This window comes from Zingiber officinale, chromosome 2B, assembly GCF_018446385.1.
Source record: "Zingiber officinale cultivar Zhangliang chromosome 2B, Zo_v1.1, whole genome shotgun sequence".
Classification (NCBI taxonomy): domain Eukaryota; kingdom Viridiplantae; phylum Streptophyta; class Magnoliopsida; order Zingiberales; family Zingiberaceae; genus Zingiber; species Zingiber officinale.
The window spans coordinates 77,438,179-77,451,116 of record NC_055989.1 but is presented as its reverse complement, the minus strand read 5'-3'; the positions used below and the strand labels follow the sequence as shown (position 1 = coordinate 77,451,116).

General features: G+C 44.5%; 1 protein-coding gene across 1 annotated transcript; it reads right to left on the bottom strand.

Annotated features, from left to right (window-relative positions):
• Window positions 1-2,654: 2,654 nt before the first annotated feature.
• LOC122045956 (disease resistance protein Pik-2-like) lies at window positions 2,655-5,736 on the bottom strand. Its single transcript, XM_042606409.1, has one exon. The coding sequence runs from the start codon at window positions 5,664-5,666 to the stop codon at window positions 2,853-2,855; it is 2,814 nt and encodes a 937-aa protein (XP_042462343.1). The 5' UTR covers window positions 5,667-5,736; the 3' UTR covers window positions 2,655-2,852.
• Window positions 5,737-12,938: the final 7,202 nt, after the last annotated feature.

Genomic DNA, 12,938 nt, shown 5'->3' with positions numbered 1-12,938 from the left:
CTATAAAACAAATCTCATTCCTTCCACTCAAATCACTCAATTCCTACTCAATTCTCAAGTTGTGAATTCTCATCTTGGGTTTTATTCTCTCTCTCCTCTCTTAAGAGTTTCTAGGCTTTGAAAGTTCAACAGGGCTCGAAATTTGGAGTGCTTCTATTTTGAGACACAAGTCGTTGTATCTTGGGAGAAGATTGCCAATAAATCGTAAGCACCTGAGCGGGGCAATATCGTCTTAAGGAACGAAGGTCTAGCCTTCACCTCGATCTTAATACTCTTATCCTTAGGGATAAGTTTACCCAAAGGGGTTGTGTCGATATCTGAAGGGATAACTCGACGACCGATTAGATTAGATCAGTAACGACGATACCAAGAAAGGTATGTCTCTTATCCGAAGGTGTACTTCGATAATCGAAAGGGGATGTCAAGAGTATAAATGGGACAAGGTCTATATCACCATACTGAGCTTCACCGGTTAGAGTCATTGACTCATCATCGAGATGACTAACCGGGCCCAACTGTTAGATCTGAATACGAAGATCAATATACTCATATTTTTCTTAGAGAAAAACATCCAACAGGAAAGGCTATGCCCTTTCCTTGCCATCGCTGAACCAAGACAAGAGGAGTCTTCTCCTCTTGTGTTGCTACAGCATCCCACCATCAGAAGAAAGCCCCGACCAACTATTGTCGGACCACCTGCTCCCGACTAGTGTTGCCGCCAATCAAAGCAAGGAAACTCCCAGTCCCTTTTGTTGTTGTCGATTGATTTGTGTCGTCAAGTTGCTTTGGCTACTGGACACGAATCGTGCCGTAGATCCTTCTCTCTGATCGTTCCATCTTCGCACGCAAGACTAAGTACCTTTCACGAAGATGGAACTCGTGACTTCAAAAGTTGTCTTGACGAAAACTCGACGTAGATATGAATAGAGGTGAGGCTCGAGAGCATCGCTTTGGTTGATTTAATTCTACTCCACACTGCTTGGTAGCTTGCTCATTGATTTCGATGGAGACTAGCCTTGCAAGGCTAATAAACATTCTCTACAAGGTTCGTTAACGAACATTGAAGTACACTTAGCGTAAATTTACTTTTCATAAAATTTCATATTGCGATCACATCTGTATGAGATGTATCTTGTATAAGCGTGGTGTAACAAAGTGATATAGGAAGGTCGTTCGAAAGTCCTTAAAACAACAGATAGACTTGGCAAGGAGTCCGTTGAACCATCTTTGCACCGAGGCAGACAAGGTAGTAAGGAACACTCGACACAGCGGAGTCGTTCGGTAATCATCCCTCGACTATTGCTTGTTGTTGTATCATTCTAGTCGCTTGGGCGGCTATCAACTCTCTAGCTCTTCTTATGTCAAGGTCACTGTGGTGCGTCATCAGTCTCGTCCATCTTCACATCTCGGATGCAGGTGAGGTTTCCATAGACAATGTCAAATGTAATCTTGTCTGAAAACAGTGAAGGCGGTTGGCTTGGAACATGGCTATGATGTTGACTAAACGAAAACTCCTCACTGTCCTACTTGTCAAAAGGAACGCTAGTTGTCGAGCCAAGGAAGGGGTCCCCGGCATTGACCCTCCAATACTCAAGTCAATGTTTTGATTCTAGGAGAAGAATAGTGAAGAGAATTGTAGCAACAAGTATGTAAAATTACGTAGTGTTGCGTATCTACACTTGTAGATAGAGACCCTTTTTTATAACATTATTATTGTGCCTTATGCACGAATTTCAAAGTACTTCTAAAAAAGTACAAGCTATAAAGAGATTCTGACATATTTCCCAAAATGAGTCATTTGATAGGCTGAAAGTTTTGAAAGTACAGTTTGTGTTTAGAATATTCTTTATCCTCCGTGACACAAAATGCCAAGAAAGAATATTAGACCGTTGGGCTACTAGGCCCACCACTACTTGAGTCGCCCGACCGAATAACTGATATAGTCTGACCGGCCATAACTCAAGAGAGGTACCCAGTCGATTATTATGGATGCGGTCGGCGACTTGGACTTCGCTTGGCTTCTTTAGTTAAACCAGGGACGACCCAGTGTCCAACCTATCCGATCGGCCCATTGTCTGATCAGTTGGACCACCCAATTAGACTAATTAATACTTGGCTTCTTGCTTCATCAATATTAGGAGATATGGTCCTGGGGCCCGACCGACCCGAGTGTCCGGTCGGGCAAACTTATGGCTTCACGCCTCCTTTATGCACAAGGAGTTCAGATTTCAAGGCCCGACCGACTAGAGGCTTCGGTTAGGCGAACTCTCGGTCCGAGCAAAATGTTGATCACCTTTAATTTTGACCATCCGGTAGTCTACTTCTGGACTTTGACTTGCCTAGGGGGGCCAACTTAACCACCGTATCAGTCTCATTCATAATTTACATGTCTAACTAAATAGAGAATTAGAATTTAGATCATAGTCTTTTTGAGGTGTGATGGATCTAATAGGCAATTAGGATAACTATTGATAGTTGTATTATACAATCAAGATATAGATTTCTTTTCGAGCGGATAATTATGAATTCATCAAAGAGATGGCTTGAGAATGTTCACACTTCAGTTTTCACATATTACTGGCCTAATTTAAGAATAATATAGTACGTTATAATGATATTCTCCCAAATCATATAATCACTCTTATTTTGAATAGCAATTTATTAAGAGAGCGATGTTTGAAGATTACATACTGCTTCAGAAATACAAAACAAGTTGGAGAGATTAAGCATAATAGAAGAGATTGACAATGCCACAATGGATAAGTTGGAGAGCAGAACTAGCTCACACCACACCAGATCTTTTAATAAATAATTTCATCTTTGCATTGACAAAAAGCTCGGATTCCTCTGAGTCAAATCTTATACCTAAAAATCCGGTCTGTTGTTGCAAAACATTTGGGAAGATTTGAATGGTTTGCTGGAATATTTTTTAATAACTCTATCGTATCTTGATTCTTAGTCTGAATGTGAACCTCCTTTAGCCCATGCAGATGTTCTATGCCATCGACGCTAATCACGCTATATCCAAAAAAAAAATCAGGCATTTTAAGAATTTCGAGGCTTTGGAGTGCACCTTCTTCGAAACTCACACTGTTCGTTTCAATATCCAGGTATTTGAGATGTGTGAACCCTCCCTGATCGAAGATCAAAACCTCATTCGACAAGAATGACTCAGTTCCTAGGACCAGCGTGACCAAAGTGTGGAGATTTCTCAAGACTTGCAGATCCTGGAGCCGCAATTGCGTGTTGCGCAGAGTTATCTTGACAACATTATCCAGAGATGCAAACCAAGTAGGCAATCCGCCAAGATGGGCACATATATTCAGCTTGCAGAGCAGCAATGGTGGTGAAGCTGCCTCATCGAGTGCCTTTTTCAGATTGTCGTTTGGAATATGCAAAATATTTAGAGATCGAAGGTTGCCATTGAGCTTCGAGAGCAGAGCGCTCATCGCATCCAGCATTCTGACTGTTAGAGTATTGTCACCGAAACAGATGGCAAGCTTCTGGAGGTCGACAAGCTCACCAATCTCCTGTAGCAACTGCACATTATCTACACGTGCCATTCCAAGCGTGCGAAGTTTTTTCAACCTTCTCATTCCCTTCGGCAACTGAATTATTCGGAGATCAAAAAGCAGATAGACCAGGTTTTGGAGTTTGACGATGGTATTGGGTAGTTCTTCAATACGAGTTCCTCTTATATCCAAAAACTCTAGATTCTGCAAATCTCCTAATGAATCTGGCAATCTACGTAATCTAATATTATTTCTTAGAGACAGGTACTTCAGAAGAAACAACTTGGAAAAGCTCTTGGGGTGGAGATGATCCAAGTCCCTACATCCTTCCAGGTCAATTGCCTTCAACAGCCTCTGCTTTCTATAATCCGTCAGTGGTACATCCTCACCAAATGCAGTTGCAGTGAAGGATCGGAGGTGGGACAGATCAGTGTTAGGCACTAGTCCACTGCTTCCTCCCTGCCAGGATAAGCGTCTTATCTTCTGATGTTGAGGCGGAATCGTCGGGTGCTCATTCAGTAGCACCACAAAGTTCTCCTTCCTTGATATCGAGATTATGACATCGAGCATCATGTCATGGACGCGGCAGGATTTCACTGTCCCATTATAATAGATTTCTGATGGCTGTACCAAGCTACGACTCACCAACTCGTTGAAGCAGCGCTCGGCGACTTTCTCAGCGGGGAAGCCACCTACGCCACTCACAATCCCTTCAGCAATCCACCGTCTCATCAGCCGCTTCCGACATATCTCATAATCCTCAGGGAAGATGCCTAGGAACAAGAAGCAAGGCTTGAGATGGAAAGACAAGTCATTGTAACTCAAAAGTAGTATCTGATGGATCTTCGACAGCATATCATTAGTTTGTATCTCCAAACGAAGGTGGTCGCCAAAGTCTTTCCATTCCTCATGTTTTTTATCAGACTTGGAAGCCAGAAGACCTCCGATTGTCACAATCGCAAGTGGTAGCCCATCGCACTTTTGCAAGATTTCTCTGCCAACATTTTCTAGCTCTCGAGGACAACTATACTCAGGGGCTTCAAATACTTTTCTACAGAATAACTCCCAAGATTTCTCGGGTGATAAAGGAGACATTTTAAATATAAATTGACGATTACGAGAACAACTTGTATTTGATACTTCCTCAATGCGGGTGGTCACTATCACCCTACTTCGTTCTTTACCCGGTGGCAATACAATACGCAAGCTTTCCCATGCTTCAGTGCTCCAAACGTCATCAAAAACAATCATATACCTCTTTCCATGGAGATGGTCTCTGATGGTCTTCACCAATTGCGACTCGTCCATTATGTTCAGAAGTTGCACTGTGTTCAAACTGGCATCTTGGCACCCAAACACATCTCTGATTTGTTGTTCCTTGATAGAAATTTGTCGAATAATCTTTTTGAGAAGCTCTTTGATACTGTAATTTTGTGACACTGCGATCCAAACTCGAGATTGGAAGTGACCTCCGACGATAATAGGATCGTCATAAACTAACTTAGCTAAAGTTGTCTTTCCTAAACCACCGAAGCCGACGAGAGAAATCGTTGTAAGCTCGGGATAGTTCTCATCCATCACCCACTTGATGAGTGTATCTCTACTCTGGTTGATGCCCACGAGTTGAGTTTCCTCTACAAAATGGCCAATGATCCGTGGATCAGGGTATCTCTCGGTCATGTCCAAGTTGGTAGCGGTGCCAAAACTTATAGCTTCATTTGTGTGGGAATAACGATCGTGCCGTTTTTTAATCTCTTCTACTTGAATCTTCAATTTCTTGATCTCCGAAGCAATGACATGGCGAGATTTCAATGATTTTATGCGGCGAAGGAAGTGATTGAAAAAACCTTTGACTCCGCACTTGCTGTAAGGCGTCGATCGGAGACGGCAGTTGAATTCATCGATCGAGTCTTCGGCGTCGTAGGCCACCTCCCTTACTTCTTGCACCCAGTTCTGCAGTTCAACATCCATATTGCGCCTGGTTGACATGGCCGTCAAGAAAGAGGTGATGCTTTTGAGCTCAGCAACTATGTATCGGACATCATCTTCGACTCCAGCCAGCAACGCGGCTTCTTCCTCTAGCATCTTCTCTAGCTTTCCCGCGATGGACTGAAAGGAGAAGTCCACATCCTTCATAGCCATCATCGTCGCCATGCTGCCAATCTCCGTCCGGCGGTTGTTAGGAAGCGCTGAGAACTCAGGTTCTCTTGTTGGATTTAGATAATTGATTGAACATAATTTGTCAGTGGAAACATTAAAAAAAACTGAAATTATTATGAATTATATTAAATTAAATAAAGTGGCTTACAGCTGTCGCTCCAACTCCAAGCATGTGCATTGACTAGTAATGCTGCTTTTGTCGTTACAAATATTTTCAAGTACAAAAACCTCACAATAAAATAGAATTAAATTCCATTAACATTATATATAATTTAATAATTTTCATTATTGATGTCACAATATGTATTGATAACTAATACATGTTGTCATTGCTGACAGCTGTTTTATTCATTTTACTTTGTGTTTGTTGAAGTAATGAAAAATAAATAAACATACAGGTGCAGTTCGAAGGGAAAATTTTTAAAATAGGCATAACCAGTAAAATTATTACAAAAATGAGTAAAATTAAAACTTTTTATAAATTTAGGTGAGAGGACTTCATATCCGGGATTTAAATCCAGGTTCTATATTCTGGGATTTAAATCCCGGATATGAATGAATTACCGGGATTTAAATCCCGGTAATTATTTTTAATTTTTTTTACAAATGATTTCTTTTTTTCATTTGCTTAAGTTTTATTTTTTTAAAAAAATTTAAATTGGTAATAATTGTTTATGAAACTTTAGCTTTGTAATAGGACCATAGCACATGCGGCACAATATAAAATTAATAATTATATTATTTTTTTAAAATAAAACTTAAGCAAATGAAAAAAAAAAAATTACCCGGATTATAAGAAAATAAATTAAAAAAAATAAGAACCGGGATTTAAATCCCGGATATGAAGTCCTCTCACCTAGATTCGTAAAAAGTTTTAATTTTACCTATTTTCGTAATAACTTTAATGTTTATGCATATTTTAAAAATTCCCCCCAGTTCGAATGCATTAAATATGAGCTGCTTGAGCAACTGAGGTAGATAAAACTCACAGGGATAATAAAGATGAGTAAGTTCATTAGCTCAATAAATACGGAGGAGATAAATTACATATGATTATTAATTTTTGGAATAATAATTAATATATAAAGAAGATTTTTATCTTAATTTTATCAAAATTTGAACTTTATATTTCATGATGGTAACTGATCCTGTCCGAATGATGAATCGATAGACGCTGGGGACGTGGCGCTCTCCGCTGGCTCCTCGCGCGCTCCGATGATCCTGCAGCAAAACCGGGCCGGGGGGGGGGATTCCCCGGCGACGGCCCTCCGACGATCAAGTCAGGCAAAGGGGAAAACAAAGAAGTGGCTTCGAAAATTATAGAATGCGTACCTCCGGCGAAATCTGCGGGCTCTTATATAAAGCTCTGGGGAGGTCTGTGCACTCATACCGAGGCGAACACGCGTCCTACGCCATACCTCAGCATGAGTTTGTCAGAGGAGCTTGCCTGACACCATACTGCTACAGTCCGAGCACGTCTCTGATGGGACAGCGGAACCCTCTGTCAGAAGATGTTTCTGTCCTTTTGTCTTTTCTTACTCCACGCCGAGAGTACGACCGGCCTGCATGGGCTCGCGTCCGGCCGGTTGTATGTGCTGGTCCGCTCGGGACATTCTTGGTCGTGTGCTCTGGACTGTTCGCAGTGTTGCTATTTTATGTATTTGGCCGATCGGCCATGCTACTCCGTTCAATCATGAGCGTCGGAACCCTGACTCCCCGCCGGGGTGTATTGCTTCTGTTCTGACCCGTTCGGGCGGTTGACCTTGATCCTTGCCCGATCGGCCGAACTTCGTCTCGCCCTTGGACTTTTGACCTCTTCGTGTCATTGACTTCCCTCAAAGGGGGTCCCCCGTCCTTACTGCCGGATCACTTGCCTCCCCTTCAAGTCTAGTCGAAGGAGGCGAAGTCCGACTGACTGGACTGCTGGTCTGATTGAATAACGCTCGCTGAACCAGCCCATGGAATGCTCTTCCGTTCGGCGTTATACCACGGATGCCGATGGTTTGTAAAAATCTCTCCCGCCATGCAATCGTATGACTGCTCTCCCGCCACGCAATCGTATGACCGTTCGGCACGAGACCAGCGCTTGTTCACGCACTCTCCTGTTATTCTTATTAATCATCTTTTACTTTGCCTCCCCGCTTCAAGGGGGTTTTTTGTCGAAGTATTTTTGATAGGTGAGTCGATCGGCCGTACGTTGGCCTTACTCTTCCGCTCGGAGGGTTTATAGACGCCGGCTCGTCTCTCGATATTTAACGTCGGAGCTCGACGGTCTTCCACTCGGAGGGTTTATAGACGCCGGCTCGTCTCTCGATATTTAACGTCGGAGCTCGACGGTCTTCCGCTCGGAGGGTTTATAGACGCCGGCTCGTCTCTCGATTTTTAACGTCGGAGCTCGACGGTCTTTCGCTCGGAGGGTTTATAGTCGCCGGCTCGTCTCTCGATTTTTAACGTCGGAGCTCGACGGTCTTCCGCTCGGAGGGTTTATAGACGCCGGCTCGTCTCTCGATATTTAACGTCGGAGCTCGACGGTCTTCCGCTCGGAGGGTTTATAGACGCCGGCTCGACTCTCGATTTTTAACGTCGAAGCTCTACGGTCTTCCGGCCGGAGGATTTATAGACGCCGGCTTGTCTCTCGATTTTTAACGTCGGAGCTCGACGGTCTTCCGCTCGGAGGGTTTATGGACGCCGGCTCGTCTCTCGATTTTTAACGTCGGAGCTCGACGGTCTTCCGCTCGGAGGGTTTATAGACGCCAGCTCGTCTCTCGATATTTAACGTCGGAGCTCGACGGTCTTCCGGCCGGAGGATTTATAGACGCCGGTTCGTCTCTCGATTTTTAACGTCAGAGCTCGACGGTCTTCCACTAGGCGGGTTTATAGACGCCGGCTCGTCTCTCGATTTTTAATGTCGGAGCTCGACGGTCTTCCGCTCGGCGGGTTTATAGACGCCGGCTCGTCTCTCGATATTTAACGTCGGAGCTCGACGGTGTTTTAAGCCTAATTTGGACGATGTCTAATGGCCGAACGGCGCAGGGGTTTCGGCATCGAGCCTTTGGCTTGTATAATATACCTCCGGTCCGAGCGGTCCGGAGCCTTCGTTTTTGAGCCTTTGGCTTTGATAATTTACCTCCGGCCGAACGGCTCGGGGCCTTCGTTCTCGAGCCTCTGGCTCGGCAAATATACCTCCGGCCGGGGGGTCGGGGCCTTCGTTCTCGAGCCTCTGGCTCGGCAAATATACCTCCGGCCGGGGGGGCCGGGGCCTTCGTCCTCGAGCCTCTGGCTCGGCAAATATACCTCCGGCCGGGGGGCCGGGGTCTTCGTTATCGAGCCTCTGGCTCGGCTGATGAACCTCCGGCCGAACGGCTCGGGGCCTTCGTCCTCGAGCCTTTGGCTCGGCAAATATACCTCCGGCCGGGGGGGCCGGGGCCTTCGATTTTTGAGCGCTTGGCTCGGATAATTTACCTCCGGCCGAAAGGCACGGGGCCTTCGTTTTTGAGCGCTTGGCTCGGATAATTTACCTCCGGCCGAACGGCACGGGGCCTTCATTTTTGAGCGCTTGGCTCGGATAATTTACCTCCGGCCGAACGGCACGGGCCTTCGTTTTTGAGTGCTTGGCTCGGATAATTTACCTCCGGCCAAACGACACGGGGCCTTCGTTTTCAAGCGCTTGGCTCGGATAATTTACCTCCGGCCGAACGGCACGGGGCCTTCGTTTTTGAGCGCTTGGCTCGGATAATTTACCTCCGGTCGAACGGCACGGGGCCTTCGTTTTCGAGCGCTTGGCTCGGATAATTTACCTCCGGCCGAACGGCACGGGGCCTTCGTTTTTGAGCGCTTGGCTCGGATAATTTACCTCCGGCCGAACGGCACGGGGCCTTCGTTTTCGAGCGCATGGCTCGGATAATTTACCTCCGGCCGAACGACACGGGGCCTTCGTTTTCGAGCGCTTGGCTCGGCTTATTTACCTCCGGTCGAACGGCACGGGGCCTTCCCATCGAGCCTTTGGCTCGGTTAATATACTCCCGGCCGAGCGGCACAGGGTTTTTCCCATCGAGCCTTTGGCTCGGTTAACATACTCCCGGCCGAGCGGCACGGGAGTTCTCGCTCGCGAAACCATAATAAATTTTATGAGCAACAGAGAACATAATTGAAGAACTGACCTGCTGACCAGCAGTGGATCTAACCCAATTTCTCGACTCCCGAATACCCGTGGAGTGAGGATACGATATACTCGTCGAAACCCATCAAGGCCATGAGGATGGCAGAATTTTCCAGGTCGCCCGTCTTCGCGTTCCAAATAATAGGAACCCGAACGAAGCTTCTCGATGACTTTAGAGGGGCCCGCTCAAGGAGCCTTCAACTTGCCCATCTCTTCCATCCGGCTTTACCTTTTTCCATAATAGGTTGCCGACCATCAATGCCCTTGGGCAAGTGGTGCCTTCCCCTCGACTGCCGACCGGACCTTTTTCCCGGCTCCATGTTGATATATTTTCCGGTCGGAGATCTACTGTCGCTCGGCCTAATGATGGTGTCGTCGCCTGTTGCTCGAGGCGTTCGGCTTGCGCTTTTTGTTTCTGCTACTCCACGAGCTTAGCTACTCTTGCCTTGATTTGAGCGTCCACTTCCTCTTGAGAGAGTGCCACGGTGTGTGGTCATCCAGCTTCGTCCATCTCTTCCACTCGGATTCAGGCGCGTTCCCACAGACGGCGCCAAATTGATCCTGTCCGAATGCTGAATCGACGGACGCTGGGGACGTGGCGCTCTCCGCTGGCTCCTCGCGCGCTCCGATGATCCTGCAGCAAAACCGGCCCGGGGGGGGGGGGGATTCCCCGACGACGGTCCTCCGACGATCAAGTCAGGCAAAGGGGAAAACAAAGAAGTGGCTTCGAAAATTGTAGAATGCGTACCTCCGGCGAAATCTGCGGGCTCTTATATAGAGCTATGGGGAATTCTGTGCACTCATACCGAGGCGAACACGCGTCCTACGCCATACCTCAGCATGAGTTTGTCAGAGGAGCTTGCCTGACACCATACTGCTACAGTCCGAGCACGTATCTAATGGGACAGCGGAACCCTCTGTCAAAAGATGTTTCTGTCCTTTTGTCTTTTCTTACTCCACGCCGAGAGTCCGACCGGCCTGCATGGGCTCGCGTCCGGCCGGTTGTATGTACTGGTCCGCTCGGGACATTCTTGGTCGTGTGCTCTGGACTGTTCGCAGTGTTGCTATTTTATGTATTTGGCCGATCGGCCATGCTACTCCGTTCAATCATGAGCGTCGGAACCCCGACTCCCCGCCGGGGTGTATTGCTTCTGTTCTGACCCGTTCGGCCGGTTGACCTTGATCCTTGCCCGATCGGCCGAATTTCGTCTCGCCCTTGGACTTTTGACCTCTTCGTGTCATTGACTTCCCTCAAAGAGGGCCCCCCGTTCTTACTGCCGGATCCGTAATACTTTACAGATTAACCACTAAATCATCCGGATGACTTAATTAAAACTCATGAAAGACTCGAATGTGGTCTGTGATGAATTGTGAATTTGGAAAAAAGAAATAAATAAATAAACAAACAAACAAGCAGATATAGTTCATTTATGACCATTTTTTTTCTGATTGAAACCTGGCAGATTTGTCAATTAGTGGATCCCTCGGTCAATATTAAATACTAATGGACTTCGAGCAAATTTACTGTTGAAGATGGTCAAAGTTAAACACAAGGTTTTCAGACTCGAACGGATATACTGAACCGGAAGATAGTATTGCTAATGAAATACATACAAAACTCTAATTTACATTGTGAAAAATCCCACAGGTTATTTTTCTATAATTCCATTATCAACTATGGTACATTGTAAAATATTTTTCTATAATGAGATGATAAAGAAAAATATGAGAGGTTGAACTGTTAAGTCACTTGCACTTCTGGATATTATTCAAGTCATAATCATAGGCTCACAACAAAACTTGTGAAAATAAACAAACAAACAGCGCCGTTCCAATCGATAAATACGAGTGGAATTCATCACTAAATATTGTGGTCAACACCGTGATCCGGCGGATGTCAACCGATGGATCCCTCGGCCAACACTAATGGACTTCAACCAACCTGTACTGTTGAAGGCGGTTAAATTAGTTGAAGACAACGTTTTTAGAACCATACCGAGGAATTGAATTGGTTGATTATTTGTTATATGAAAGTCTTTCTAAATCAAATTTCTAGGGAAAGGATATTAAAATTTTGGATTATAATTATAATTATAATTATAAATATCATAAATTAGGTCAGGTTTAGAATTAAAGATTAGGGGTTTAATTGTCATGAATACAATAATATGAATACATATGCACAATTTTTAATTTGGTGAGAGATCAAATTAGAAATAAAAAATCTTAGATCATTATAAATATAAGTTATGGTCCAATTTACAATATAATATTATGGCTACGTTTGGTAGGGTGTAATCTGTCTTGTAATATAATCCTAATTACATTATAAGCCTGATTATTTTACTTGTTTAACTTTAAACCTGTAATGTAATGTAATCTCGATTACAAAAGGTAGTGAAGTTTTGTAATTTGGATTACAAAGTAAATATTATATAATCTGATTACATTATGAGGTTATTCTTTAACCAAAATTTGAATGTCGAATATACCCCTAGTCAGTTGTTGCCCGCCGACCGCCCGTCGGCCGCCGCTCGCCACCACCGGTCGCCGCCGTCGCCGCCGGTCATCGTTGCCGCCGCCGCCGCCACCACCGTCTCCGGCCATCGCCGCCGCTGGCCGTCGTCGATCGCCGGCCGCAAGCTCTGACACAGGTGCAGCGGCCGTCCGTAGAAGTCGCAAGATATTTTTATCATTTTATAATAATATGAATTACATTCCTTATAAAAAATAATTGATACCAAACAAAAGAATGTAATCGTCCTTGTAATCAAAGATTACATACATTATATTACCAAATATAATAATATAATCAAGATTACATTACATTATATTATAAATTGAATTATATTACAAACTTGATTACATTACACCCAACTAAATGTAACTTATATGTCTATATATTTTGTATTTCATCGGTAAAACTCTATTTAAGGAAATTTGTGAATTAAAGATAGTGCTCAAAATCAAACCCACGCTATAAATTCATATGCTTCTGTAATTACTGATTACTATATTTATGATTTTTTAATAATTGAATAGAATTTAGGCTTTTGTATGGAGATTTCTTAATTCATTTTTCTATCAACAATCTATTTCTAATTCTT